The sequence below is a fragment of the Apteryx mantelli genome, chromosome 29, assembly GCF_036417845.1.
Source record: "Apteryx mantelli isolate bAptMan1 chromosome 29, bAptMan1.hap1, whole genome shotgun sequence".
Classification (NCBI taxonomy): domain Eukaryota; kingdom Metazoa; phylum Chordata; class Aves; order Apterygiformes; family Apterygidae; genus Apteryx; species Apteryx mantelli.
This window is the reverse complement of record NC_090006.1, coordinates 807,981-820,025: the sequence shown is the minus strand read 5'-3', so window position 1 is coordinate 820,025 and position 12,045 is coordinate 807,981. Positions and strand designations below refer to the sequence as shown.

Sequence of the window (12,045 nt, the reverse complement as noted above, 5' to 3'; positions counted from 1 at the left end):
TTTCCTGTGCTTCAGTCTGTGCTCATTGCCTCTTGTCCTGTCACTGGGCACCACTGGGAAGGGTCTGGCTCTGTCTTCTTTGCACCTTCTTTATTCTTTACAGATACTCATAAACATGGATACGATTGCCTCTGAGCCTTCTCTTCTCCAAGCTAAACAGTCCCAGCTCTCTCAGCCTCTCCTTGTATGTCAGATGCTCCAGAACCTTAACCATCTTTGTGGCCATTCTCAGGACTTGCTCCAATATGCCCATGTCTCTCTTGTAGTGGGGAGCCCAGAACTGGACACAGCACTCCAGGCGTGGTCTCATCAGTGCTGAGTAGAGGGGAAGGATCACTTCCCTGGACTTGCTGGCAAGGCTCTTCCTAATGCAGCCCAGGATACTGTTGGTGTTCTGTTAGTGCACCTAACAGAGGCAGGCAACAGACACAGCAGCTTGCACAGCAGTTTGTGCAGCAGGGCACAGAGAAGGGGACCATTACCTTTGCCCAGAACAGGATACACACCCTCAGCTATGGTAGCAATGTGCCACAGGGCACAGTGCCCCGTAGCCTTTGGAGCAACTGACCCTGTAACGTCAGAGGCTTTGACGTAGACGGAGCTCCAGGAGGAGGATGCAGCTCAGCAGGTCTTGGGCTGCAGGGAGTGCCTGGGGCCTCTTGCTGAGGCTTGGGCAGTGAGAGATGGTTTTCTAGCCGGCAGGAGATGTGTGCTCATTGAGGAGCTGTGCTGCCAAGCTAAGGAGTTGTGGGAGGAGGTCAGCAGCCTGGGCAGCATCAGAGATGATGAGTTTATGGATACTGTCAGCTCTGTTTCATTGCAAGAAAACAGTGTGTTTTGAGCACATACCTGTGAGTCTTCCAGCGGAATCAAGTTCAAACCCTCCGTGAATTCAGACCAAGTCCATGAGCTCCTACGCACTTGCTGACTAAGTCTGTTAATGCCTCCTTGACCTTCTGGTTCCTAAGGCTGAATATGAAAGGATTCGGCATCGGAGTGAATGCAATGGTGAGCAGAGATGCTACTTTGTTTAAATTCATGGAGTTGGTTTGAGAGGGACGGACATAAATAAAGACTGAGGTGCCATAGCTGATAGTGAGCACAGTAAAATGAGAGGCACAGGTGGAAAAAGCCTTCTGCTTGCCTGCGACAGAAGGGGTGCGGATAACAGCACAGATGATGTAGAAGTAGGAGAAGGCAGTCAGCAGCAGGGAACCTAGCAGAATGGGCAGCGAAATGATGAAATCAATAAACTCCAGCAGCCGGATGTTAGCACAAGCCAGGTGCAGCAGAGGGGCACTATCACAGAAGAAATGGTTGATGGTGTTGGGACCACAGAATGGCAGCTGAAGCTTCATCACTGTGGGGACCAAAATGGAGAAAAATCCACACAGCCAGGATGCCACTACCAGCCACATACAGACCTTCTTTCTCATGGTGTTGCTGTAGTGCAGTGGGGAGCATATGGCCACGTAACGGTCGTAGGACATGGCAGCGAGCAGGACATACTCTGTGGTGCCCAGAAGGAAAAAAAAGTAGCTCTGAGCCAGGCAACCATAAAAAGAAATTGTCTTCCTCTCCGAGAGGAAGTTTTCCATCATTTTGGGCACCATAGTCACGGTGATGAGAATTTCAATGATGGAAAGGTTGCAAAGGAAAAAGTACATGGGTGATTGTAAACGGTAGTCAGAGCAGGTTAACACGATGATAACAGAGTTTCCAACCATTGTCACCAGAAAGACAATGAAGAACAACATGAACAAGGTGACTTGTACTTCAAAGGGGTTCAGGAAGCCAATGAGGATGAATTCTGTCACACGTGTCCTGTTTCCAAAGTATGTATCTGTCATGCTCCTAATTTTCAAGGAAGGAGAAGAAAATAAGGGAGCTGGTGCATTTTAGGAGGTGCTGAAAAGTCAACTCTGAATTGCAGTAGAGAACACTGTTTTGAAGGAGTAAATAACTTATGATAATAAGAGGGTAGAACGGTAAGATGTGAGTGGAGAAGACTGAAGAGGATGCTGAAGATAGGAACACAGGGAGACAAAAAAGAAGAGCCTGGGAATCCCTTGCCTTAACATAGATGCCCCAAGTTAGATGCCATCCTAGACTTTACCCTCAGTGGAGGGAAAGTGGGACTTCCTGACAACCATTCAGGTTATCTTAAAAGAGGTGACTAAGACCAGTCAGATGAACCCTTCTAACTTTTAAACGGGCAAAGCTGGGTGAACAGAATGCCACCCTAACCTAAATCCCAGGGCCTAGTCAGGATCAGAACCTCCTGCACTCAACTCAGATCTAGCATGAATGAGGGGTAGCTAATAAAGTAAAAAAGCATTGCCAAAACACAAATGGATTTGCATCCATTTTTGATCCAAAAATAAGGGACAAATCCAGGCTTATGGAGAAGCAAGTTACATTCAGGAACATCTGCTTCCCAGAGAGAAGTACCAGAAAACAGCAGTGTCCCTTCATGGGGACCGTCAGAAATACTTACTTTTCAGTTACCGGATTTTTCCAGACACCATCTCCAATGTCTCTGCGCTGGCTTCATTTTACTTTCACAAATGAGAGCGGTGTCCTAGTGAGAGAGCTCACCTCCACATCTTAGGAACGCCTGAGAAAAGAATTCATCGGTGGGAGTCATTGCTTGTGGGTCACTGTAATCCCTTTAACTTGCACTGAGTATCTTTCCTTTTCTCTCTACCACTACTATGTGGACATTTGAGGGAAATCTTCAAAGACAGGGACACCAGGAAACCTCTGAGAGCAAGCAATCTAATCTCTTCATCACCCTGCTGAGGGCAATTTCAGTCTTCACCTGTTTCCCCATTCACAGACATCATAAATATGTGGCGAAAAGTGCAAATGACCCTTTAAGATAAACCAGCTCAAAAAGGTAGCAAATTCAAGCAGTTCAATAACCACAGAGTCAGCAAGAGTTTTGCCTGTCAGTCTCCTTGTTCAACGCAGAGCAAGAAAGTTTAGCTGTGCAGGTGGCAGCCAGGCGTTTCTATGGCTTGCTGAATGTATTTGCAGACAAACCGATGAGCATGTTGCATAGCCTGGTCCTGAGGGGATAACCACTGGCATTTCTCTTGGGGAAGGAGAGTAAAGTTTGCAAAGTTTTATTAGCAGAATTATCCACGGGCAAGCGGCCACAAATTGAATAGTATTGGGTGTGCTCTAGCAGTTAGGCAACTGGAGGTAAAACTCAGCATGTTTTGGTGCACTGGAAGAATTAGTAGCAGAATCTATTTGAATTCATTATAGACTGGTGACAACCAGTTGTGGGGAAGATGGTAGAGAAGAAGTAAGACGAGGATAAATTTGCTGATGGACAAATTGTCACATGTCAGAAGATGCTTCTGCCCAACAGCAAAAGGCTGAGAAGGAGGAAAATAGCTGACATTAGAAGAAAGGAAATTTGGTACAGGAGTATAACATGATTTTGTAGTGTCAGGGGTTCCTGGTCTTTTAGGGTCAAAACCTCCCCAGCTTCTCCATGTTTTCTAAAGACCTCACAAATTCAGGAACTATTTAGTGATAACTCAGGCATTCATACTTGCACTGGACTCACAATTCTGTCCTCACTGTTGGACTCTAGCCAGGAACAAGCCAGAGGCCTTTCAAGCAGGAAGACTTGGGAAACACGAGGGCCTGGTTCACTCATGACCTCTACAGGCAGTGGGGAAACCAATTGCTCAGCCCACTCAGCTCTGCAGGCTAAATTTCCAAACTGTAGCAGTTAAACAGGTAGTGTAGATAATGCTGCATAGATCACCTGTGACGGCATGAAGAAATACTTTGTGATTCATCTCACCTGTAGGGTAGGTTCACAGGCAGTGCTTTAAGATCATCTGCTGTGGGACTTGTGTCACCTAACTTGAGAAGAACGGTTTGACTGTCTGAACCCAGGTGCCCACTTGCATTGGAGATGATTTGGAGCATCCCACTCGGCTTCCAGGTAGCGCGTCACACTGGCACAGGATTCCCATAGCTTCTGCGTCATTTCTGACAGCTTTAGAGATGTCTCCAATGCCCTGAGGCATTGTCTAGAGGTGTCTAGAACAGAGTCAGACATCTATGCCTGGGCACCTGGCTCCCACCCAGAGCTTCCCTCAATAATTAGTGGACACAGGACCCTTCCAAACGAAAAGTATTCCATCCTCGTGTCTGTGCCCAGAACTGATGGATGGGTCACTTCCAAATTATGATCTTCTGCTACCATGAGAGAGATACCAAAAGACTTGCTTAGATGATATCACATCTGCCCTCTCAAAGCGTTTAGCCCCTTGGCTTCTCCTGGGGTCTGGGGCCTCCATGGTCTCCACTAAGTGCATAATGGTTCAGTCCCAAGTTTTCTCTTGGAGTGAACTGTTTTGTTCCATCCAAGAAGAAAACCTTGGGGCAGCTGTGGGTAAAGTGTACCCCATTTATGAAGTGGGTGCCTTCACACTACTAAATACAACACTGCTGCATGCTGCAGAGAGCAATCTCTATCCTCTAAGTCAAGTAGTGCAGACCAAGGGGTCCAGTGCTGAGGCCAGCCCCCCTCCAGAGCAGACTGGCTGCGCCCACACTACAGAGCAGTAGTGCTCTGAGTTCTCCCTGGGACCGCTGTACTGACTGTTTGGCCCTAGGATATAGTCATGCTTCTGTGTGTGTGTGTATGTGTGTGTGTGTGCATGTTTTGCCATTCAGAATGTCTTAGCAGTCTAATCCGAGAACCATTACCAGTCCAGATCTAACTATTACAGACAGAGAAATATAATATAGAAGCAATACCAATACAGTTAAAACTGTTAGACGCACACTTTTCAGTTTCTACCACTTTTCCTGGTGTTACGTTCACCCTTCCCCTGCTACCCTGAGTCCTAAGGTTGGCAGTTTCACTCTGGTGTTGTTGGTGGGTTGTTGCAGTGAGTTGTCAGCATCTGGAGTCCTTCACCGAGAGGAAGATGATGTTCAGGTTGGTGCTTTCTTCTTCCTCACTCTAGTATCCACCTGGGGGTATTTTCACATGTTTGCTAACACACTTTTTACGCCTTGCTCTTTCTTCATTGCTCTCTCTCTCCACGTTATCTCTGAAATTACCACATATGGTACCTTCTACTTATGTTCGATACTGTTGCTTTGTTCTCTTTGTTAGCCTAAAACCAGTTTTGTCCTGCTCCAGGTGCGCGTTTCTTACACCGACCACTGGTGAGTGGTCTGTAGCTGCGGGGTCTCCAGCGCCAAGCTGTGCCCCGTCTCTTGCCATCCCGTGCCGGTACTCCTCTACACCGCATCCTGCATCTGCACTTCTCAAGGCTTCTGCTGTTGCACCAGGCCTGCATTTCTCTCTACTGCATCATTATGTGGGAGCTGTAAATATCGCATTCCACACAGAACAACTGCTTGTTATTGCTGTAAGAACTGAAGTAAGTTAAAACTTCTGTTTTAAAAAGCTGCAGGCAGGTCAAGAAAAGTTCAGCCAGAGCAGGCCTGAGAAGCTGCAGTCCTGAGGCCTTGCAAACTCAGTACAAAAACTCAAACTCATATTACATGGCTATAGGGTAAGAAAGGACCTAAATGGCTTGACAGTGAAAAATTACCTTCTCTAGATCACCATCTAATGAGGCCCGACCAAGAGAAACTTGTCTGGGTTGCACAGGCCCCATGTGTGACCCAATACAGACGTTGCTGGGGTTTTGTGATCTGTAAATTTCTGCTACATTTTTAAAAGGCTTTGACATAGCAGGACACAGAAGGCAGTGGCAAAGTATTCACACAATCTTTAGAATCTAATTTAATGGGAAAAAAAAATCCCCATCTTTCCCTTTCTTTCGCGCTGACTTTCCACTAACACAGGTAAAGTTGGAAGTATATTTCCCTCAATGAATTCCAACAAATGAACAATAACATTTTCTTTTGCAATTCATTCATCAGTTCCTACTAACAAGTAGTATGAACAATTGGTCACAAAGTAAATTAAGAGAATCCGAAAAATAAAGCATTTTGAAGATGATGAAGTTCAAGTAAGCTAGTTGCTTTTTTTTTTCAATTCATATTCATTAGAAGTCTGACAGTCTCCTTGATAATACAATTGTATCAAGAAATGCTTCCTGAACTGTTTGGCCAGAAGGGGTTTCTTTCTTGAACTCAGCCGTGGTTCTTCAGAAGGAACCTGGCTTACGAGGGCCGTTTGATGATTCTCTTACTTGTTCATTTGCATACAGTTGTCTCTTTACCCTGACACCTTAGCCCACTTCAGCTCATCTCACCTCTCCTTCAGCTTGTCCTAAAGTAGACACCAAAAATTGGCTAGAGGAACTACCTACAGACACACGTATTTCAGTATGTTAACTACAAAGCAGGTCAGAGCTACTTGCTCAAGTGTAAAGGTCTGCATTGTAGGCAGCTCAAGGCAGGCAAGGCATGTCAGCCCAAAAAGGCAAAGTCCAAATCAATGCTGTAATGTACCTCCACGAAACAGAAGGTGGCTGGAGGGCAGTGTCTCAGCTCTATAGATCCTTGAGATTTTGGGAAACTCCCTCACTGGAAGCAATTTTGGGCATGTCTAGCCAGAGGCAGAGAAGTTCCAAGATTTCAAGGCTCTCAAGAAGATTTTTCTTCAACAGCTAGATTTTAAAATGCCCCTTTGGAAATGGGCCCTGACCTGTTTTAGTTATTTGCAGTAGAGTGAGGTGATTTACGCCCTGTGACTGCCAATTTTTCTCCTATGATTGCAAAGGAAATGTGGATTAGGAGTTCAAGTGAAAACGCCCGGACTGTAATTTCATCTGCAATGAGGCAAAATTAATCTCAGGCTTTGATTTGTCCTAGCTCTTTCCTAAATAATTTTGAAAGGTGACTTTAAGACATTGCAGACTTACTCACATAGACAGACTACTGTTTGGCCTCGTTCCTTGTGTGGCTTTTATCACTCAGACAAGCAGATAAATAGAACAGTGATGAGTGGATAACTATCGCTGCTCAATAGCGGTTGTCTGTATCTTGTAGTGAAGCATCTGAAGTGGGATTCATCTGTGCAGAATTAGTTATCTACGCTTTGAATGTCACCATCTGAGCCAGTCACCTAGGGTGGGATTCCTCTTGTAAGTTATCCAAGGTAAGTTGTTTACTTTAGGAGCTAATTAGTTGTTCTTCAGACTCCACAGACTGCATGGACTAAGACGCTGATTCAGTTGCCCGCACACAGGCATCAGGTAATACTTGCAATGTCCTAGGCGCTTTGAAAAACCTGGAGAGACACAGTAGCTATGACACAGGACCAACAGAAGATCTGTCCTCTTTCTAGAGTGGTGGCTGGATGCCAAACAGGACACCAAACAGCATCTCCAATTGCACTGGAAGCCCATGTGTGCAACGCTGGGTTGAATCCTACACCTCCCTTGGTTCTGAGAGGACTTGAGAGAAATTGCTCAGCTTTAGACACCCAGATTCAACACACCCGGGGAGTACTTCTTCAATCTCAATATTTGTGTTTAATTCCATCTGAGATTCCCTGCACAGTAACACGCCTGGCTTCTGGGTGACACTCTGGAAGAGCATGCATGTTTGCTAGATTCTCTGTCATAACTGCTAGCCACAGAAAACTTCTTGGATACCCTAGATTTCACATGGCACTAGGCTCCTCTGTTTAGCACCTGAATTGTTCCCCTCAAGCAAGGTGAGGTGATCTCCTTCCTAGACTTCCTTTATAGCCGTTGAATGTGCATCTCCTTGGTTTGCTCAAGGAACCTGTGTCCCCAGGGCTTCCCTCTGAAAATCATCGCACCATTGAAACAGTGGTTGGAAGGGACCTCCAGATGTCTCTAGGGGGCCTGTCATCTTTGTGACTGTCCTTAAAAGAGTTAAAGGCACCTGGGAGAGCTCCTCTTTGCCTCCTCCTCGCCAGACTAAACAAGTCTCACTCTCTTAACTTCTCTTCACAGGACTTGTGCTGGAGGCCCCAAACCCTGTTCTGCTGGGCCCTCTTTATATTTTTCTTCATCTCCTCTGAATTGGAGGGCCCTAGAGTCAGCAGTCAAGTTATGGCCTCACCATCCCTGACTGACAGGGGGCAATAGCTTCCCTCGATGTGCTGTCCTCAGCCCTCCTTCAGGCTTTTCTCTCAAGCAAGACAGCCATATCCCTCTGAGGAAAAGCACGAGCGCATACAGAGGTCAGCTTATTACAGGGTTCACTCCAGCTGGCTTGGCAGCCTTCCCCCGGGGTTTGTTCTACAGCGTTGTCCCAATAGACTTGAGCTCTCAAGTGTCCCCAGATATTGTCATGCAACATGCCAGGGAAGGCTTTAGTGACCAGCTGATGAGGAAACTTTCATACCACAGGCCATCTCAGAGGAGGTGGGACGAATTCTCCAGTTACTGTGGTCTTTGTGAGGAACAGGACCCTTGAAGTCATCTTGGAGCTGACTGAGTTGGGAAATGCTATTTTTCTCTGGTTCATCATGAAGACATCAAGTCTTGGAGAAGGAAGAAAAAAAAAAGTCCTTCAGAATAATGTGGCACTCAACTATTGCTAACTTGATGTGAGGCTTGTTTATCTAAATCTCCCAGGATTTTTTTTTTTTTTTCCAAAGTGAAGCCTCTGAAGGGTAAATTCTTAGAAAGGATCCAATTACTTTTCTTTCTGGCATTTCTCAGCCCACCTATGAAGCACTAGTGGTCTTTGTGAAATGCACCTTCTTCATTACAAGTTAAAAAAAAAACTTTTGCCTTTCTGCCACACACTGGCTTTCTGGAACTCCTTCCCTGGGATGTTTCATATTTATTAATTGTTTTGCATGTTGAACGGTCTTATTCTGATAAGAATCGTCCACGGTTTATGCTGAGCAAGGAAATCGTTGCTCAGTTGTCATTACACTGATTTCGGCTTAGCCAAGTCTACAGGATTGTGGAGGAATGGTTAAGCGAGAGAGGGCATGATCTGATTGGGATGAGCAATCCCGTTCTCAGGGTAAGGGAAGGAATGTAGGCCAAGGCAAGCGAGCCTTGCAGAGGCCTTGAGCACTACAAAAGAAGGTATTCACAAAACTGGTAAACAAGTCTAGACAGAACTAGGTTCCTTAAATGTCGACGGAGCGTGGACAGCAACCTTGCACCAATCATATATCCGCTTTATGCGCGTGGACAGAAACTGTAGCCAATCATGTAACTATTGCTAGCGCATGCTTATTGCTTGTCTATATATACTTTGTGTAAGCTCTAATAAAGGAGAGAACGACCATACTCATATTGAGACTCATCGTTACTCCGGGTCCATCCCCCCACTCTAACACAGGATATCCATCATTCTTCCAACAACTGGAGTGTGAATGCCTTCTTATTCTAAGACTATGATTCCTGTCGGTCAATGCACCATGCACTTTTTTACTTGTATACGTCCTGTTGGTGGCTGTGCAATAAGTAACTGAGCTAGATAGCTGTCCCTCTGGTCTTATGACATAGAGCAGGAATGTAGAATCCTCTTTCTCTCTCTCTCTCTCTCTCTCTCTCTCCCCAATTTTCCTCTTGGTTGCCGCAACTGAGACTCTCATCAGGAAGTCAGACCCAGCTGTCTTCAGCAAGGAATCAAAAAGAAATATATGAGGTGTCACTCATGCAGAAGGTAAGATCAAAGACACAGCTATAGGAACAATGGTATTGACACTGAATATGCTACTAATTGCCATTTGAGCATGCATGGAAGCAAAATTCAGGTGCAGAAAATGCCGGGTGAGAGGAGTCTATCTTGTGTTATGATTTGATGGTAATTTTGAATGACAGTTACAGAGAAATTGAGGCAGCTATGCAGCAAAGACCTACCTATGTCACCTTTGTATATGAAGCAAAGAGCAAAGGCGAAGCTTGGTGCTACCAAACTGTGGTGGCTGTTTCACAAAGGCTGTCATCTTCCACTCCTCAACTGTCAATGGAGAGAGGCAGACTGCAATGGCCTGAATCACCTTTTAGGGATGGCTCCTCTTTTAGGGATGGCTTCCTCTCCTGTTTGATTAGACAGGCAGCTGGGATGGGATATATTGCCTCTCTAGAAAGGTTACTGCCAAAACAGACCAAATGTAGGCCTTTATTTTTGGACAAGATGAATGGATGAATGGCTCTTTAGGTGCTATTGATTGTACCCTGTAGGTGGGCATCTGCAGGCTTCGTTTGCTGACACATTGGGATCTCCAGCCATTGAAGACTTTAGCCTTATGGGGATGTCTGAGACATCACCAATGGCACTGGATGCCTATTTATGAGCAACTCAATCAAGCACCTTCAGTTGGGCATGATGAATCTCACTTCAAAAGACAGGTGGCTTAGGCTGAACCGGTCATTCCAGGACTCTTCTATAGTTGTGGAGGGCTAGGCAGCATCAAAAAAATGGTACTGGCTGACTAACTCAGAAAGAAACATTTCTATTGCAGATATCCGAGTTAGGTGGGATGAATTCGACCCTGAATAGCTATGTGTCGGGACTTAACTTCTCTTTAAAATCAGGATGTCCAAAACTTACTAGATGTCATCTGAGAAAATATTCAAAACTCTACATTACTCTAGTGTTCTTTCCCACGACGGAGACTGCACAGAGATGGAGAATGGCACATCTGTGACAGAGTTCATCTTAGCGGGATTTCCTAACATCCATGAGGTGGAGATCCTCCTCTTGGTTGTGTTCCTGCTTATTTATTTAGTGACTGTCTTGGGAAACACTCTTATCATTGTCCTGGTATACGCTGATGGCCATCTCCATTCTCCCATGTATTACTTCCTCAGTTATCTGTCTTTCAGAGAGATCTCCCTGACTTCCTCTGTGGTTCCTAAAATGCTGGCAAACTTCCTGTCAGAGAAGAAAACCATTTCCTTTGATGGCTGCTTTAGCCAGCTCTTCTTCTCTTTCCTCATGGGCACAACTGAGTTCATCCTCTTTGCTGTCATGTCCTATGATGGGTATGTGGCTGTATGCAACCCACTAAGGTATCCCAGCATCATGACAAGCAAGGTATGCAGTACACTTGTTTTGGGCTGCTGGGTGGGTGCCTTTGTCATGATTCTGTCGTCTCTGGTTCTGGCAGCCCAGCTGCCATACTGTGGTGCCAATGTAATCGACCACTACTTCTGTGACAGTGCACCATTATTACACCTTGCTTGTGCTGACATCCAGCTTACTGAGTGGGTTGATTTTGTGGTGCCCTGGGTCCTGCTCCTTGGCTCTTTGGCACTGACTGTACTCTCCTGTGCCTACATTAATTCTACCATATTCCGGATCCCGTCAGCACAGGGCAGGCAGAAAGCATTTGCAACTTGTGCTTCTCATTTCACTGTTTTTTCCTTGGGTTTTGGCATCTCCATCTTTGTCTATGCCAGGCCTTCCCACATGACCTCTGTGCATCTCAACAAAAGACTCCCTGTTGTCTCCAGTATTGCGGCACCTCTTGTAAACCCATTCATATTTAGCCTAAGGAAGGAGCAAATGAAAGAGGCCTTGAAAATGCTTTGCACAAAGGCCTGGTGATGACTAAGAGGGCAGGAAAGCCACGAGCATCATCATGACTGGTACTTACTCTTTGAAAAATCTGAGCGGGACCTTTCCGTTCATAGGGATAAACTAGCCAGCTTAGATGAGACTCCTTGGATGAGATTCAGTGGTGCTTAGAGTATGATTCAGGTAAGCAGCCAGGTGGTATCTATGTGAGGATGAGGTGAAGCATTCTCTCAGCTCCATTCTCTGTACTGGTAAGGGACTAAATTCAGCCAGAGTCACGTGGGGCTAGTGCCATCTGAGATGCCACAGAACATCCTAGCTGACCTCCAGCAGCCCTTCTAGAAAGGGACAAGTGTCCCAAAGGCCCCTTGTCACAACTGCCAAGATGTCTTGGGCTCCTTAGGGCATCTCAAATAGCAGAAGACACCTGCGTGTGGACAACTGAATCCAGTTCTCTAAAGAACTGGGGTGTTTAGGATTCATCTCACCTGACTTTAGTGAATGCAATGGATATATATATATATGTATGTGTTTGAGCTTACCATGAGCTATTGCTAGAGTGAGTGG

General features: G+C 45.7%; 2 protein-coding genes across 2 annotated transcripts; one reads left to right on the top strand and one right to left on the bottom strand.

The window, feature by feature from the left end:
- Positions 1–875: 875 nt before the first annotated feature.
- On the bottom strand, positions 876–1,850 carry LOC106497358 (olfactory receptor 6M1-like). Its single transcript, XM_067312249.1, has one exon. It carries the CDS (start codon positions 1,848–1,850, stop codon positions 876–878), a length of 975 nt encoding a protein of 324 aa, XP_067168350.1.
- An 8,734-nt stretch (positions 1,851–10,584) lies between these two features.
- LOC136994435 (olfactory receptor 6M1-like) lies at positions 10,585–11,508 on the top strand. The gene has a single exon (XM_067312248.1). The coding sequence runs from the start codon at positions 10,585–10,587 to the stop codon at positions 11,506–11,508; it is 924 nt and encodes a 307-aa protein (XP_067168349.1).
- The last annotated feature ends 537 nt before the right edge of the window (positions 11,509–12,045 follow it).